This window comes from Pangasianodon hypophthalmus, chromosome 3, assembly GCF_027358585.1.
Source record: "Pangasianodon hypophthalmus isolate fPanHyp1 chromosome 3, fPanHyp1.pri, whole genome shotgun sequence".
In the NCBI taxonomy this organism is placed as follows: Eukaryota; Metazoa; Chordata; class Actinopteri; order Siluriformes; family Pangasiidae; genus Pangasianodon; species Pangasianodon hypophthalmus.
The window spans coordinates 13888648-13900633 of NC_069712.1; the positions used below are offsets into that span (position 1 = coordinate 13888648).

Genomic DNA, 11986 nt, shown 5'->3' on the forward strand with positions numbered 1-11986 from the left:
TTACCTTGAAAACACAATATTAACACATGAAAAAACAGCTATTTGTTCTGTGTCTCTGAAATAAAGTCACTCTCTGTCTAACTTCACAGTAAACCCTTCAGGCAAGGCTTCTTAACAATTCTTGTTTTTTTTCTTTCTTTTGACTTTCAACCAAACAAGGCCATGTGATATATGAAAGACAGCCTAGGTTTTGAGATGGTCTCTTAATCTAGACTAATCTGAATCCTAGAAAGGAAGGGATTGTGAGTGGGATTCACTAAACCACATATCCAAACGTGCAGCACAGAACACTGGTACATGACATGTCGGATCCTGTTGCTGAGGGTTTGAGGAATGGAGTGTAATAAAAGAACAATCACAAAGTCTGGAAGCCTCTACTGTCTCTAAATGTGCTGATATTTGTCCTTCAGAGAAGCTTTACGGCTGTATAACTTTATACAGAGTTAACAATGCTTGTCTTTAAAACATCCAGAGGAAAGAAAGTCTGAGTCTTAGTGAGTTACCGAGTACTGGATTGTGGCTGCACTACAATAATCAGGATAACTTAGTATTATTCTGTCCATGAGAGATGTCATTATTTGATCTATTCACTATAGCGAATTACAGCTGAAAATGCATTACCATGAAATGTGCCATCAGGGGAAAAAATTGCAAAGACGTTGATGGTAAAACAGAAATGCCCATACAGCAGATCAGGATGAAGACTTAAGTAACAATCTTTCATATTTTACCAAGTCTTCAATAAAAATATTAAAAAATATCCTTAGAGCAACTTGTGTTGTGTCTTCACCCTTGCAAATGTTCAGAATATAAAAGGAAAGGAAAAACAAAAAGGGAAAAGAACTGTGATTGCTTCAAAGTTGTGATACAAACAATCCAGAATTGCAAAATAGGTTGAGCAAATGGGCTAACCAAAATGCATCACGTGTTATATCACATAGCATTAGACACTGTTGCGAAGAAATTGTTGAAATAGAACAGAATTTGCTCATTAGAGGTGTATGTCAAATATGAGCACAAACATGCCGATTTTATTTATTTATTTAAAAAGAAAAAAAAAGAAAAAAAAAAGCTCTGTACTATAGTCGGGGCATCACAATAGAGTGTTGCAATGGCTTTTCCTGAGGACGTCAGAGCTACAAACCAAGCAATCTGATTCCCATGACAGTTACTTCTTCCTTTTTTCCGGTCTGCGTGACACAAAATTTTACTTCTGAATCAATTAAAATGTTAACAGTATGATATTTCATAAAGTGATACACAAAGATTATTTAATATTTTTATTGTATAAAAATACAAAACAAAAAAAATTGCTATAGATAGAAAAATCATCTTGATTTCACTATGAAGCAGAAATAAGCACACACACAACACAATCAACAAATAATTATCTTTTCCAGTAAATATTTGTAAAAATAAGCACAAAATATCAGCATTATGTTCTAAAGGCATAACTTCAGTTAGTTTTGAGAAGGATTAACCCAGCATTTTGAGAACTTTGGATGATAGAACTTGTGTTTAATATGACATAGCCATTACACAGGGTCTGAGGATCCCTGCAAGTTCCAGAGAACAGAATTACTTTCTCACACTTAAGAAAGTTTGGACAGGTTTTCCAGAATTGCCTAAATATCTTTGTCAAAATCTATGTACATATTCATTGAAAACATTGCTGCCTTTTTTAATATGACAGTGGTGTCTTATTGGGCTTTGGAGGCCCAATAAGCTTACTGTTAAATTCTTACTGTAAATGTTTATTGCAGAAATTATTCAGATGTTACCTGCTCCAGCTACAGTATCATCCGCTATAACCATAAACTCAGTGCCTCATCATTGACTCAACTAAACTGTAAGGACTAAAGATTATTCCAGACAACATCCAGCAAAGCTATTTAAACAATAAAAAATATAGTTTCAGTTACTCACTCTCAAAACAACATACATATATTATTATCCATAGTTTAAAACAGTGCTGAATTTTTCTCTTATTCGCCACCAAATTGACCGTAGGGCCAGTTGAGGCTATCGAGGTGGGCTTCTTGGACCATGCTGGTGAGGGAGAAGGATGGGTTCTGTGTGTTCCTCTGTACTGACCCACTGGCTCCACTGCTGGCTGCATGTCTCATGGCCTCCTGATTGCTGCTGCTGGTCGCTGGATAGTTGAGCATGGGGTAGGATTGTGTGCAGTCAAAGAGGTTGGAGTTGTTAGGGTCCAGCATTGCCAAGGTACTTTGACCTTGAGGCTCTTGTTTTAAATGAAGACCTGTCTGAGGGCCTACTAGGCTATGAAGCATTTCATTTCCATCATGACTATCTGAATATGTGTAATTTATCCCCATCAGCCCTGTGTTTGCAGGCCCATTTTGTGTTCCTGATGCTTGTGAGAGATCAAAGTTTTGCCAGATGCTTTCGCCAGCAGGCATGGTTTCCTTCCTGTGGAGAGGCTGCTGTGAATGCTGGACACTGTGCTCCAGCTGCTCCTGCCGGGGCTGGCTGGCAGAAGGGTCTTGAGTTTCAAGAAACTCCAGATCCACTGAATTCAGTAAGGGGAGGCTGTTTCCACTCTCCCCGGTAGTGCTTAGGGAGGGAGCTGGGTTAACTGGGTTAACCTGTGACATACCCACTCCGTTACTGGCCCCAGGGTTGCTGCTAGCTGGGCTGAAGTGAAGTGAAGGAATAGCCCATTGACCTTGATTGAATGATACTGAAGCTGGAGATGCTGAAGTGGATGGCATCATACGTTGGGGCTGATAGGTATTGTTGTACATCATTTGTTGATTTGGCCTCATTATAGCATGATGAGGGGGCTTTCCATAGGAATTTGGCTCTGTGGAAGACAAATTCATGCACAATAAGATACACAATGGAGAGTGATGCTTTATAAACTTGAAAATATCTTACAATGTTGCTGCAAATCTTTCAGTGTCTTACCACTTTTAATCCTTGGGCCCATCATAGGAGGTTGAGATACTGCTTTTCTGCCCATAGGCGTGAAACTGGGGAAGGACTTCATTAGATTCTCAATTTTTCGCTTCTTTTCTCGACAGCCATATGGATCTGAAAGAAAAACACACATTCTAAGCATGCAACATCTATGAGATTGGACATCTAGGCTCATTGTACATAGTGTAGCAACTTTAATATTAATTTGACAGAAGCAAATTTGTAACAGCTGAAGAATTAGCTGATTCTGTATCAAGTGTGACATGAGAAAAATGAAGTTTTACCTTTGTCATCAGGCAGGTACCTAAACTCCATGGGTTCACTCACTTCCTGGTCAGTGGGGCGGCGTAGCTGCATGTGCACAGTGACAGGAGATGTGATGGAGGTGTCGCAGTAGGCAGGCGTACGGAAAACGATAGCCACCTGCCTGTGCACATCTGCCTGGGAGAAGGAGCCTCTGGCCTCCCAGGTCTGGGTGAAGAAGCGCACTTCTATATCATCTAGTGTGATGAAGCAAGCATGGAAGGATGAGGTGAAAGATGACTGATGTAATTAAGTGTTACATGGTAGCATGAGGAAAGCATGAGTATTATTTTCAATAAATGGCTGTTACAAATATGCCAATGAATTACAGTACAAAGGAAAGATACACAGATGAATGGGTAAATGAAGAAACTGATGGAAAATGAAGTACTGTGGGAAGAGTCAAATCAACGTGTGGTTTGATTCAGGAGTAAATTCTTTTGAGTGTTAATAATAAATATAGAAATTTTTCTACCTTTCTGGACTTTGTCACAGAGCAGGAAGATCTCATCGCCACCCTTCACGCTGCCACTGTTTTTGTTAACACGGCAGATACGCAGCTCAGCTGTGTTTGGGGCACCTGCAGAACAGCCAATAAGATCATTACTTAAAAGGTCATGTCACTATTCAGGACACAAATGGTACACAAGACCACGAAATGAGATCATGAGATCAAATACAAGCATGAGCTGTGACTTGAAATTCCTATCTTACTCTCTGGCTGTGTTGCATTCTGAAGTGATCATGACAATGCCCTAATCGCTTAAAAGCTCCACCCCATGCAGTGAGAACTCTGAAGGGTCCCCTTTGTAATGAGTCAAAAGTAACAGGCATTTTGAGCACACTATAACATCATTTTTCAAAAACAAAGCCTGTCCCACAGTCACTGACAGTAATGCAAAGAAGTATTGACATTTAATAATCAACAACAGTTTCATTTATGTGTTTCTGTTCATTTAGTCTGTGAAAAGATGAACCCTACATCAGAGGGCTTATTTACCTCCACACTACTTTTAGCTGTTTTGTTTCGTTTAGTTATAATTTACTATTACTAAATGTAATGTACATGAACTACACTCAGTGGAGGTCGCAACCTTTTATCCTTTTAGCATAAAAACAGTACAAAGATTATCAGGAGCAAAGTGTCCACTACTTGTCCCCTTCAAAAATGAAGACTTCACTTGGGAATGACCATACAAATGGCTGCTTTGGATGAGCTGCTTTTCAGATGTCCTGCGTAGGGTTCATCACTTCAAAATGCACCTGAATTAAACAGAGCTTCAGAAATCTCAAGCTTTCTGCCACGAAAGGAAGTGAGCGAATTATTAAAGTATACAACAGACTGGCAGGTCCTGTTTTAGAATGTGAGGGTGGGGCTGTTTTGCACTTCCTCTTTAAGTGTTTTAAATGTATTAAAGTATCTACTTTAGGGAAGTGTATCTCAGTAACAGTGGTTCATGCGCTATCAGTGACCACAACAAAAAGAACTCACCTCACGTGTATTACACACACATAACACTTTCTGCTTGACTCTATCTTGCATTGTGTTATCCAACATGACACTGGCCCATAAAGCCCTCTGAAGAGTGGCTTCCGCTTACACACTGTACTCACGCTACCTAGCAACTCAGGAAGTGCTAAATGGGGCCATACTCACTTCCTGTAATGTGATAAGTCCCACTTACAGCTCTGTGACATCTGCGAATTCAAACCCAATAATCTTTGCTATGGATGAGCCAATATTCTCCATGATTATGTATATTTAAAGGGATCCACAATGATTAAGTGATCAAGAATGCAAACAAAATCTATCCTGCTCCATTTTTAATTTTATATTTTATAAAAATTTTATTTTGTATACATATAACACTCTGTTGCTTCTCTCACTAATGCCCTCCTTACCATGTCATTGACTTTTGGTGAACGGACTCCTCTAGGCAGAGTTGTGGTTTTGCCATATTCTTAAATTTTTTTAAATAATGGATTTAAAATGCCCTGTGACATGTTCAAAGTTTGGGATACTCTTTTTTATAACCAAACCCTGACTGATACTTTTCCAGAACCTTATGCTGAACTTGTTTTGATGTCTCCTTAGTCTTTGTGATGCTGTTTGTTTAGGTATATTGTCTAAACAACTCTCTGGCCTTCCAGGAACAGGTGTATTTACTGCATGTTGGGATGATGTGACACTTTAATTCTTTAATTGCATGCAGCTAAAATCCATTCAACTCGAATCATGTGACCTCTGGCAGCAAATGGCAACTGGTTACACCAGAACTAATTTAGGGGTTTCACAGCAGTGTGGGTGAGTACTTACTTTTTTTTTTATCTGCAAATGATTTTGCATATTGACTATATTGATTTTTCCCTCCACTTCAATATTATGGATTATTTTGTGCAGATTCATGACATATAATCCCACTTAGGTCTATTTCAGTTCCAGGTTGTAACATGACAAAATATGGAAAAGTTAAAGGGGGGTGAATAGTTATGCAAGCCACTGTACATAGAGGTTCATTTTATTCTTTATATCTCAAAGCAGACTAATTGCTTTAACATGTAATAATGAAAATTTACCAAATCTGCCATGATCTTAGTGACTGCAGGAGGTGTGTTTTGTGGCAACTCACGGTTGTCATAGATGGGATTGGAGATGACAGGTGGCAGCGGAATGCTGTAGGATCCAGTCTCATTTTGCAGAAAGACCTGGAAACATAGACGGACCACGTTCAGGTCGTATTCCTCCGTCTGCAAGAGCTGTTCCCTAGGAACTGCACATCCAAAAACACACATACAGCGAACAAATGTTAGTATGCGTCACTATTACACTGTTGTATTATCTCACCACCAAATTCTCAGAGCGGGTGCAGCATTACCAGAGTCAGAGAGCAGTCATATGACAGACCAGAAACTAAGTTCATTCAAAGCCCAATTATCTTGATATCTATATGTCAGAGTGCCGCTCTCTACGTCATACTGCTGCAAGAGCTACTCAGCGGTATCCCCGGGTAAGTCACTGACATGCCTACGCACACAGTGGCTCACATCTAGAGATGCAGACACTCACATCCTACACAAAACGCATGTGAAGATGTTTCTCAGTGCGTGCACACATGCCCACTCATTCTCTCTTTCAGGAGAGTGTTCGCAGTGGACTCCCACCCAATGTCAGTGTGACGTGCGGCTGACAACCGAGGTGAGGAAATATCACAGAGAACCAAGAATCAAGAGAGCTCTGAGGACAGATGACGACTCTTCAGTGTCGCCTCTGCTCAAACCACAAGGCCTCAAAGAGGAAAAAATTGAGAGGGAGAGGTGGATAGATATAGAAACGGAGAGTGCAGAACACACAGAAGGAGAAGCAGATAGAACTTTGTAGACACTGATATATGAGAGAAGGTAGGAGGGGTGAGTGGGTGTAGTGTCAGAGGCAGAGTGTGAAAATGAGGAGGTGATGTGCGTGCACAGTTTTTGCATATATCTATGTGTGTAAAGGGACACAGTAACACATCGATGAACGCACAACGCTTGTGGGTGTTGACAAACCGAGCATTTGGGTGAATGTGGGCAGATGGGAGGATAAAATAGGGACAGGGAGACCTACACATATCTCCAGCCACTGCTGTCTGAACCTTTTCTCACCTCAGTGAGGTTTTTTTCCTCCATCTACATAAATGCCACTCAAATATTATATAGATATTAAGCAAATGCTATTTGCAAACCATACATCACACCGGATGAGTCAAAAGAGCCAATAACTTACAACAGCATTAGTGAAGTGAGATCTTTGCTGACAAGGTCTCCCTTCCACGCATGATCAAACATCCAAACTAATATCAATAGTCATTTCACTACAGTGATGCAGCCAAGAGATTTGTTTCACGCACATTGTACTTAAAAGCTTTGTCAGATTTTTCTCTATTCTGTATATTTGAACAGAAAAGATTTTGTTGCTTTTAGGAAGTAAAAGGGTAGGCCACACACTCAGTTTAGGAAGCACTGAACTCTCAGCAGAAGTGAGATTTATCTTCAAGTCAAAAGTAGTGGACAAGAGGAAGTAATAACAGGCAACCCAGTCTGTTGCTTCTACATTGTCCAAACGAGAGTCTGATGCTTCTGTCATGTACATAAAGCGTTGTTAAAAGGTCCTAAGTGGTGTTTTGGCCTCCTGGGTCTAAAATGCTTTCTGTGTCAATTCCTTAGGCCTCCTTGCTGTTACAATAAACCATGTTAACAAAGCAATCCTAAAGAAGTCTTTGTGAAAATGCGCAACCTGATACATGAATGGACTCTCTGTAGTGCAGGCTTCTAACCCTGCTCCTGGAGTACCCATTGTCCTGCACATTTTAGTTTTTCCCTGCGCCCAACACACCTGATTCAACTAAATTCAGCTAATTAATAGCCCTTCCTGAGCTGAAGTGGGTGTTTTATGGCAGGGAAAACACTAAAATCTGCATGACAGGGGGTAGTCCAAGACCAGGGATGGGAACCTTTGCTCTAGAGGGACAAACCCATGAGCATCATAATGGTCCTACACATAGTACTTATGTTTAACAGCGTCATCAACGACGTGCTGACTGTGGCGTGTATGCCTGCGTATTCCTTAGCGTGCTAGTTTCAATTATTTTTACAATTATTTTTGCTGTATTGTTAATACTTAAATTTAGATTTTACAAACACTAATGTATATAGCTATAATTTCTCTTGATGTTTCAGGCAGCATAAATAGAGTCCTCTATTCGTGTTGAATAAATTTCCCCTGGTCACATGCCATGTGACACCGCAGCCACTTGTGCAACAGCATTACTAAAAGGAGAAGTAACCTTTTTTTTTTCCCCTAATGATACCACTGTTGCTTAAACACAACCAGTACAGCAGTAACAGAAAGGATGTAGTGATTTACAGTGTCAGATCTGCTAATACGCAAGTCCCTCTGATTTGTACGAACAATGTCCTGATATTAGCCTTATAACAACGAAATGTAAGACTGAGGAGAGAAGCGCCATAACACCATAAGAATCTAAAAAAATCTCACCATTGAAGGGGTTGAGGCCTCGGTTCATTCTCTGCATTATGGCATCCCTGACCTCTCTTCTCCTTACACATTGGATGCCCAGGTTCTGGAAGCTATGAAAAAAATCATGGTCAAGTGTAATTAGCGAGTCATATAACAGGATAGACATTCACTGTAGTGGACAGTGGTTGGGCAAAACACTGCAGGTTTAAGTTACACATTTTGCATACCAGGGGAATCCCCTCACTCCAATCCTTCTCGGGAACATTTTGATATTAAACAAAAGAAGTTTAAGAAGTATTGCAGTATGTGCATGGTGGTGTGTGGGGGCAGTAAGTGGACATAGGCCATTTTGATATTAAAAACCCATAAAGAGAGCAGGCAGGAGGAGATGGGTTGATGCAAAACCATACATACATACACACATACATACATAAATAACACAATAACATTAACTTGTCTGTGAATGCAGTTAATTTAGTAAGGTAAGAAGTAGTTCAGACATACGCAATAACTCTGCGTTCAGGTCCAAATTCTGCCTCATAATATCCATCCTTGCAGTCTTTCCCCACCAGGTCATGTGGGTGTGGTCTGTATGGCTCATTTTTGGTTACCAATGACACACGCACTTTTCCTCTTCCACAGGTGTTGAGAATCTGATGGCAAGTAGAAAAGAATTTAGGAAGGTTGATCGCTGCTTAATAAAGATGATCAAGGAATGGGAATCTATGAGATATGAGTTGTATGCTGTATACCTGAATGCTTGGATAAGTTCTATTATTGTCAGAACTTCTTTCTCCAGGTATACTCCCCGCTGAACGGCCTTCGCACTTATACCTGAAGCGCATGCCTCTTTGTTTGGGTTGTTCAAAGATCTGAACACAGGGCTCTCCCACTAATCAGAGAGAGAGAAAAAAACAGGGAGTGAATGCTTAGAGACTGAATGCTGACTGCAATGATATAGTCTATATCAGCAACTTTAGAAACTTGGTCAGATCCGTTTAAAAAAGAAAAACAACCAGAACTTTAGAGAAACCAGCATACAAGAAAGCAGGCAGTGTGACACATTAGCAGAATATTCACAGGTCCTGAGAACCACTGCAAAACTATCACCATCTAAACATCTGTACACCACAGCGTTTTTTCCTCAGAACCCAAGTGTAACCACAACCAACATTCCCCGTTGCTACACCTGTATGTATACTCTGCTCACAAGCCCTCTGGTGTGCCAATGGACCACAGGGTACGAATATGATTATCAAAGCATTACCACACAGCTGTTCAGGCACAGCTGTGCATGGCATGAGATGCTCAGTTCCTGTTCCAGGGTCTTTTTCTTATAAAATAAGTACACCATCATGTCTCTGTTTTTAGGCAAGTGTACAGTATAGAATATTAATACTACACAGGGCAGCTGAGGTCTGCATGCGGGATGCCTTGCTGCCCAGCTCTCCATTAGGTACATGTAGAAAGTGCTATAGAGCAGAGAGTACACACAGCTGACACCTGTCACATCTACCTGCTCTGCATGCAGCACACAGGAAGTGACCTACACTACCTTCTACCTACAATCTCAGCGAGCCACCCATAGTTTAAAAAAACAAAAAAAAAAAAAAGGGGAAGTAGGCAAATAAGCAAGAGTTAGAAGCAAAGGAGAAACTTGGCATATCAGTAGCAATTATTAACTTACTGTTCAGTACAGGGAAATGAGCTGTGCAAGAAAAGACGAGAGGAAATCAGTACTTGAAAGAAGCAAGCGCATAATTTGATATGGGAACTTGAAGTCGAAAGCAGTTGACAGATGTTCCTCATTTTGATTTCCTTCTGCGGATATGTCTGCCATGAATTTCATAAATCAGTCTTCATATCCACCGACTTCACACTTTCAGTATCGTTTGGTCTAAATCAATGCGGTCAAATCGTATTTTTATGTTTAGAAACGTAACAACATCTTCTCAGTTGTGACGTACATTCACTGTTATTTCAACCTGGCAGTTCCATTAGCGATGACTGAAATCAAGTAAACTAGCTAATTACTGTACATATCAGATGCTGGAAAGCTTAACAGTAATTATAGGCTATTGATTAGTCATTATCAGGTTAAAGCAGAAAAAACACTCGTTAAGTTTAATCACATAATTTAATAATCTCATACTTACCATCCATTTCTGTGGACACCCTGACAGCAGTTTACAGTACGTGTATCTGGACCCGACTGAATGAGCGACGACTGAACTCTGCAGTGATATCAAGTACTCTAGGAGCCGACTCGCAACGAATCGACTCTAGGAGCCGAATCTCATTCACAAGCAGATCATGTGACTCTCTTACTGAAAATTCATCAGTACTCTGTGTTCGAGATTCTCTGTCCCCCTTAATCGCATACAGTGCATTAATCTAAAAATCAGTGTGATCAGCACACAGTTGTGGTTTGGCACTGAATAACGATATAAGAGCCGGTTCTAGTACAACAAGGCCATAGGTTTGTCTCTGTCCTCTGTATGAAGCTCAGACTACACTGCTGCTAGTGTGGTGTATTGGGATGATACCAGAATGAAACACAGGAATTATCTTCAGTTTACTTTACTGGTACTTTTAAGCGCAAACACAGCAGCAGCAAAACAATATCAATGTCCTATTAGATTAGCTACTCAGTGCAAGTGTGTAGTACAATGCTATTTTTGCATTTAATTCAAATAACAAACAAAAATCAAGGTATAATAAAAATTTGATTATCGCAAAGAGACTAATAAGTTTGTTGAAACTGGCAATGAGCCGATTGGGAGTCAAAAGAGTCGACTCTCATTATTCAGTTGAATCGAGTGCAAAGCCTCCATGAACAGAATCACATCACTGAAGGGGCTGGGCTTCCTACAACCAATCAAAATAAAGCTTAGCCCAGAAGAACTCGCTTACTGATCACACCTCTACATTACAAATGCTCAACTTTATCTATCGGTTTTCATGAAATGTCAGAAAACATAACCTTCTAAATGGTTAAGGATCATAACTGGCAGCCTCAATAGCCTGTTCAAAAGCAAGTGCGAAAAGACTAATTCAATCCATTAAAAAAAAATATATATAGGCCTATATGTATATAACCATTAGGACATTTAAAATGACAGAAGAAAAAAAAATCAAGACTAGCATACTTCTAGTATGTAGTATACTATAATTTTGATGTTTGGCAACGTGACTCACTAAATGTATTGCAAATGAACGTAAACGTTGTAAACATCTTGTAACGTCTACAAAGAGCGATGGCGTTGTACACCTCCGTCATCTGAAGGGTAATCCCCCTGTAACGTCATTCGCCTACACGGAGAAATGGGAATCTCCCAGAAAACGAGAACAAGGAAGTTTATTTCAGACAATAGAAAAATAAATAGACAGGGATTCGCTGACTACCAAAAACACTAAAAGAACAAATAATTCAACACAAAGTTTACTATATACACTCCAGAACATAAACAGTGAAGATAAGTTTTGGTGAAGTGATGGAATTGAAATAAATGCTGAACTGCCTAAATACACTGCTACGTAGAGCGCAAGCAGAGGTGTGGACGAGAGAGGAGTATTTATATATATATATATATATATATATATATATATATATATATATATATATATAAAAGCCTTTACTGCGTTCGTGAACTACAGCTACTGCACAAGGGTGGGTAGACAAAAGCGTATACAAACTATATCTACACATACACAATATATATA

At 39.8% G+C, this 11986-nt stretch overlaps 1 protein-coding gene across 2 annotated transcripts; it reads right to left on the bottom strand.

The window, feature by feature from the left end:
• Nucleotides 1–1265: 1265 nt before the first annotated feature.
• rel (v-rel avian reticuloendotheliosis viral oncogene homolog) lies at nucleotides 1266–10534 on the bottom strand. 2 transcript variants are annotated; one of them, XM_034302760.2, is made up of 10 exons: nucleotides 10420–10534; nucleotides 9951–9971; nucleotides 9016–9155; nucleotides 8768–8916; nucleotides 8282–8373; nucleotides 5877–6017; nucleotides 3722–3826; nucleotides 3228–3443; nucleotides 2932–3057; nucleotides 1266–2827 (listed from the first exon to the last, which is right to left on the bottom strand). In XM_034302760.2, exons 1-10 carry the CDS (start codon nucleotides 10424–10426, stop codon nucleotides 1986–1988), a joined length of 1839 nt encoding a protein of 612 aa, XP_034158651.1. In that variant the 5' UTR covers nucleotides 10427–10534; the 3' UTR covers nucleotides 1266–1985. The 2 variants fall into 2 exon arrangements, with proteins under 2 accessions (XP_034158651.1, XP_026793525.1); XM_026937724.3 differs by lacking the exon at nucleotides 9951–9971 and having other exon boundaries at nucleotides 10420–10522.
• Between the last annotated feature and the right edge of the window lie 1452 nt (nucleotides 10535–11986).

Excerpts from the sequence above, each read along its gene's own strand:
- rel (XM_034302760.2), bottom strand. Across the intron at positions 8,374-8,767 it reads CCTGAACGCAGAGTTATTGC|CTTCCAGAACCTGGGCATCC; the intron begins GTATGTCTGAAC and ends TTTTTTTCATAG. Across the intron at positions 3,058-3,227 it reads GTACCTGCCTGATGACAAAG|ATCCATATGGCTGTCGAGAA; the intron begins GTAAAACTTCAT and ends TTTTTCTTTCAG.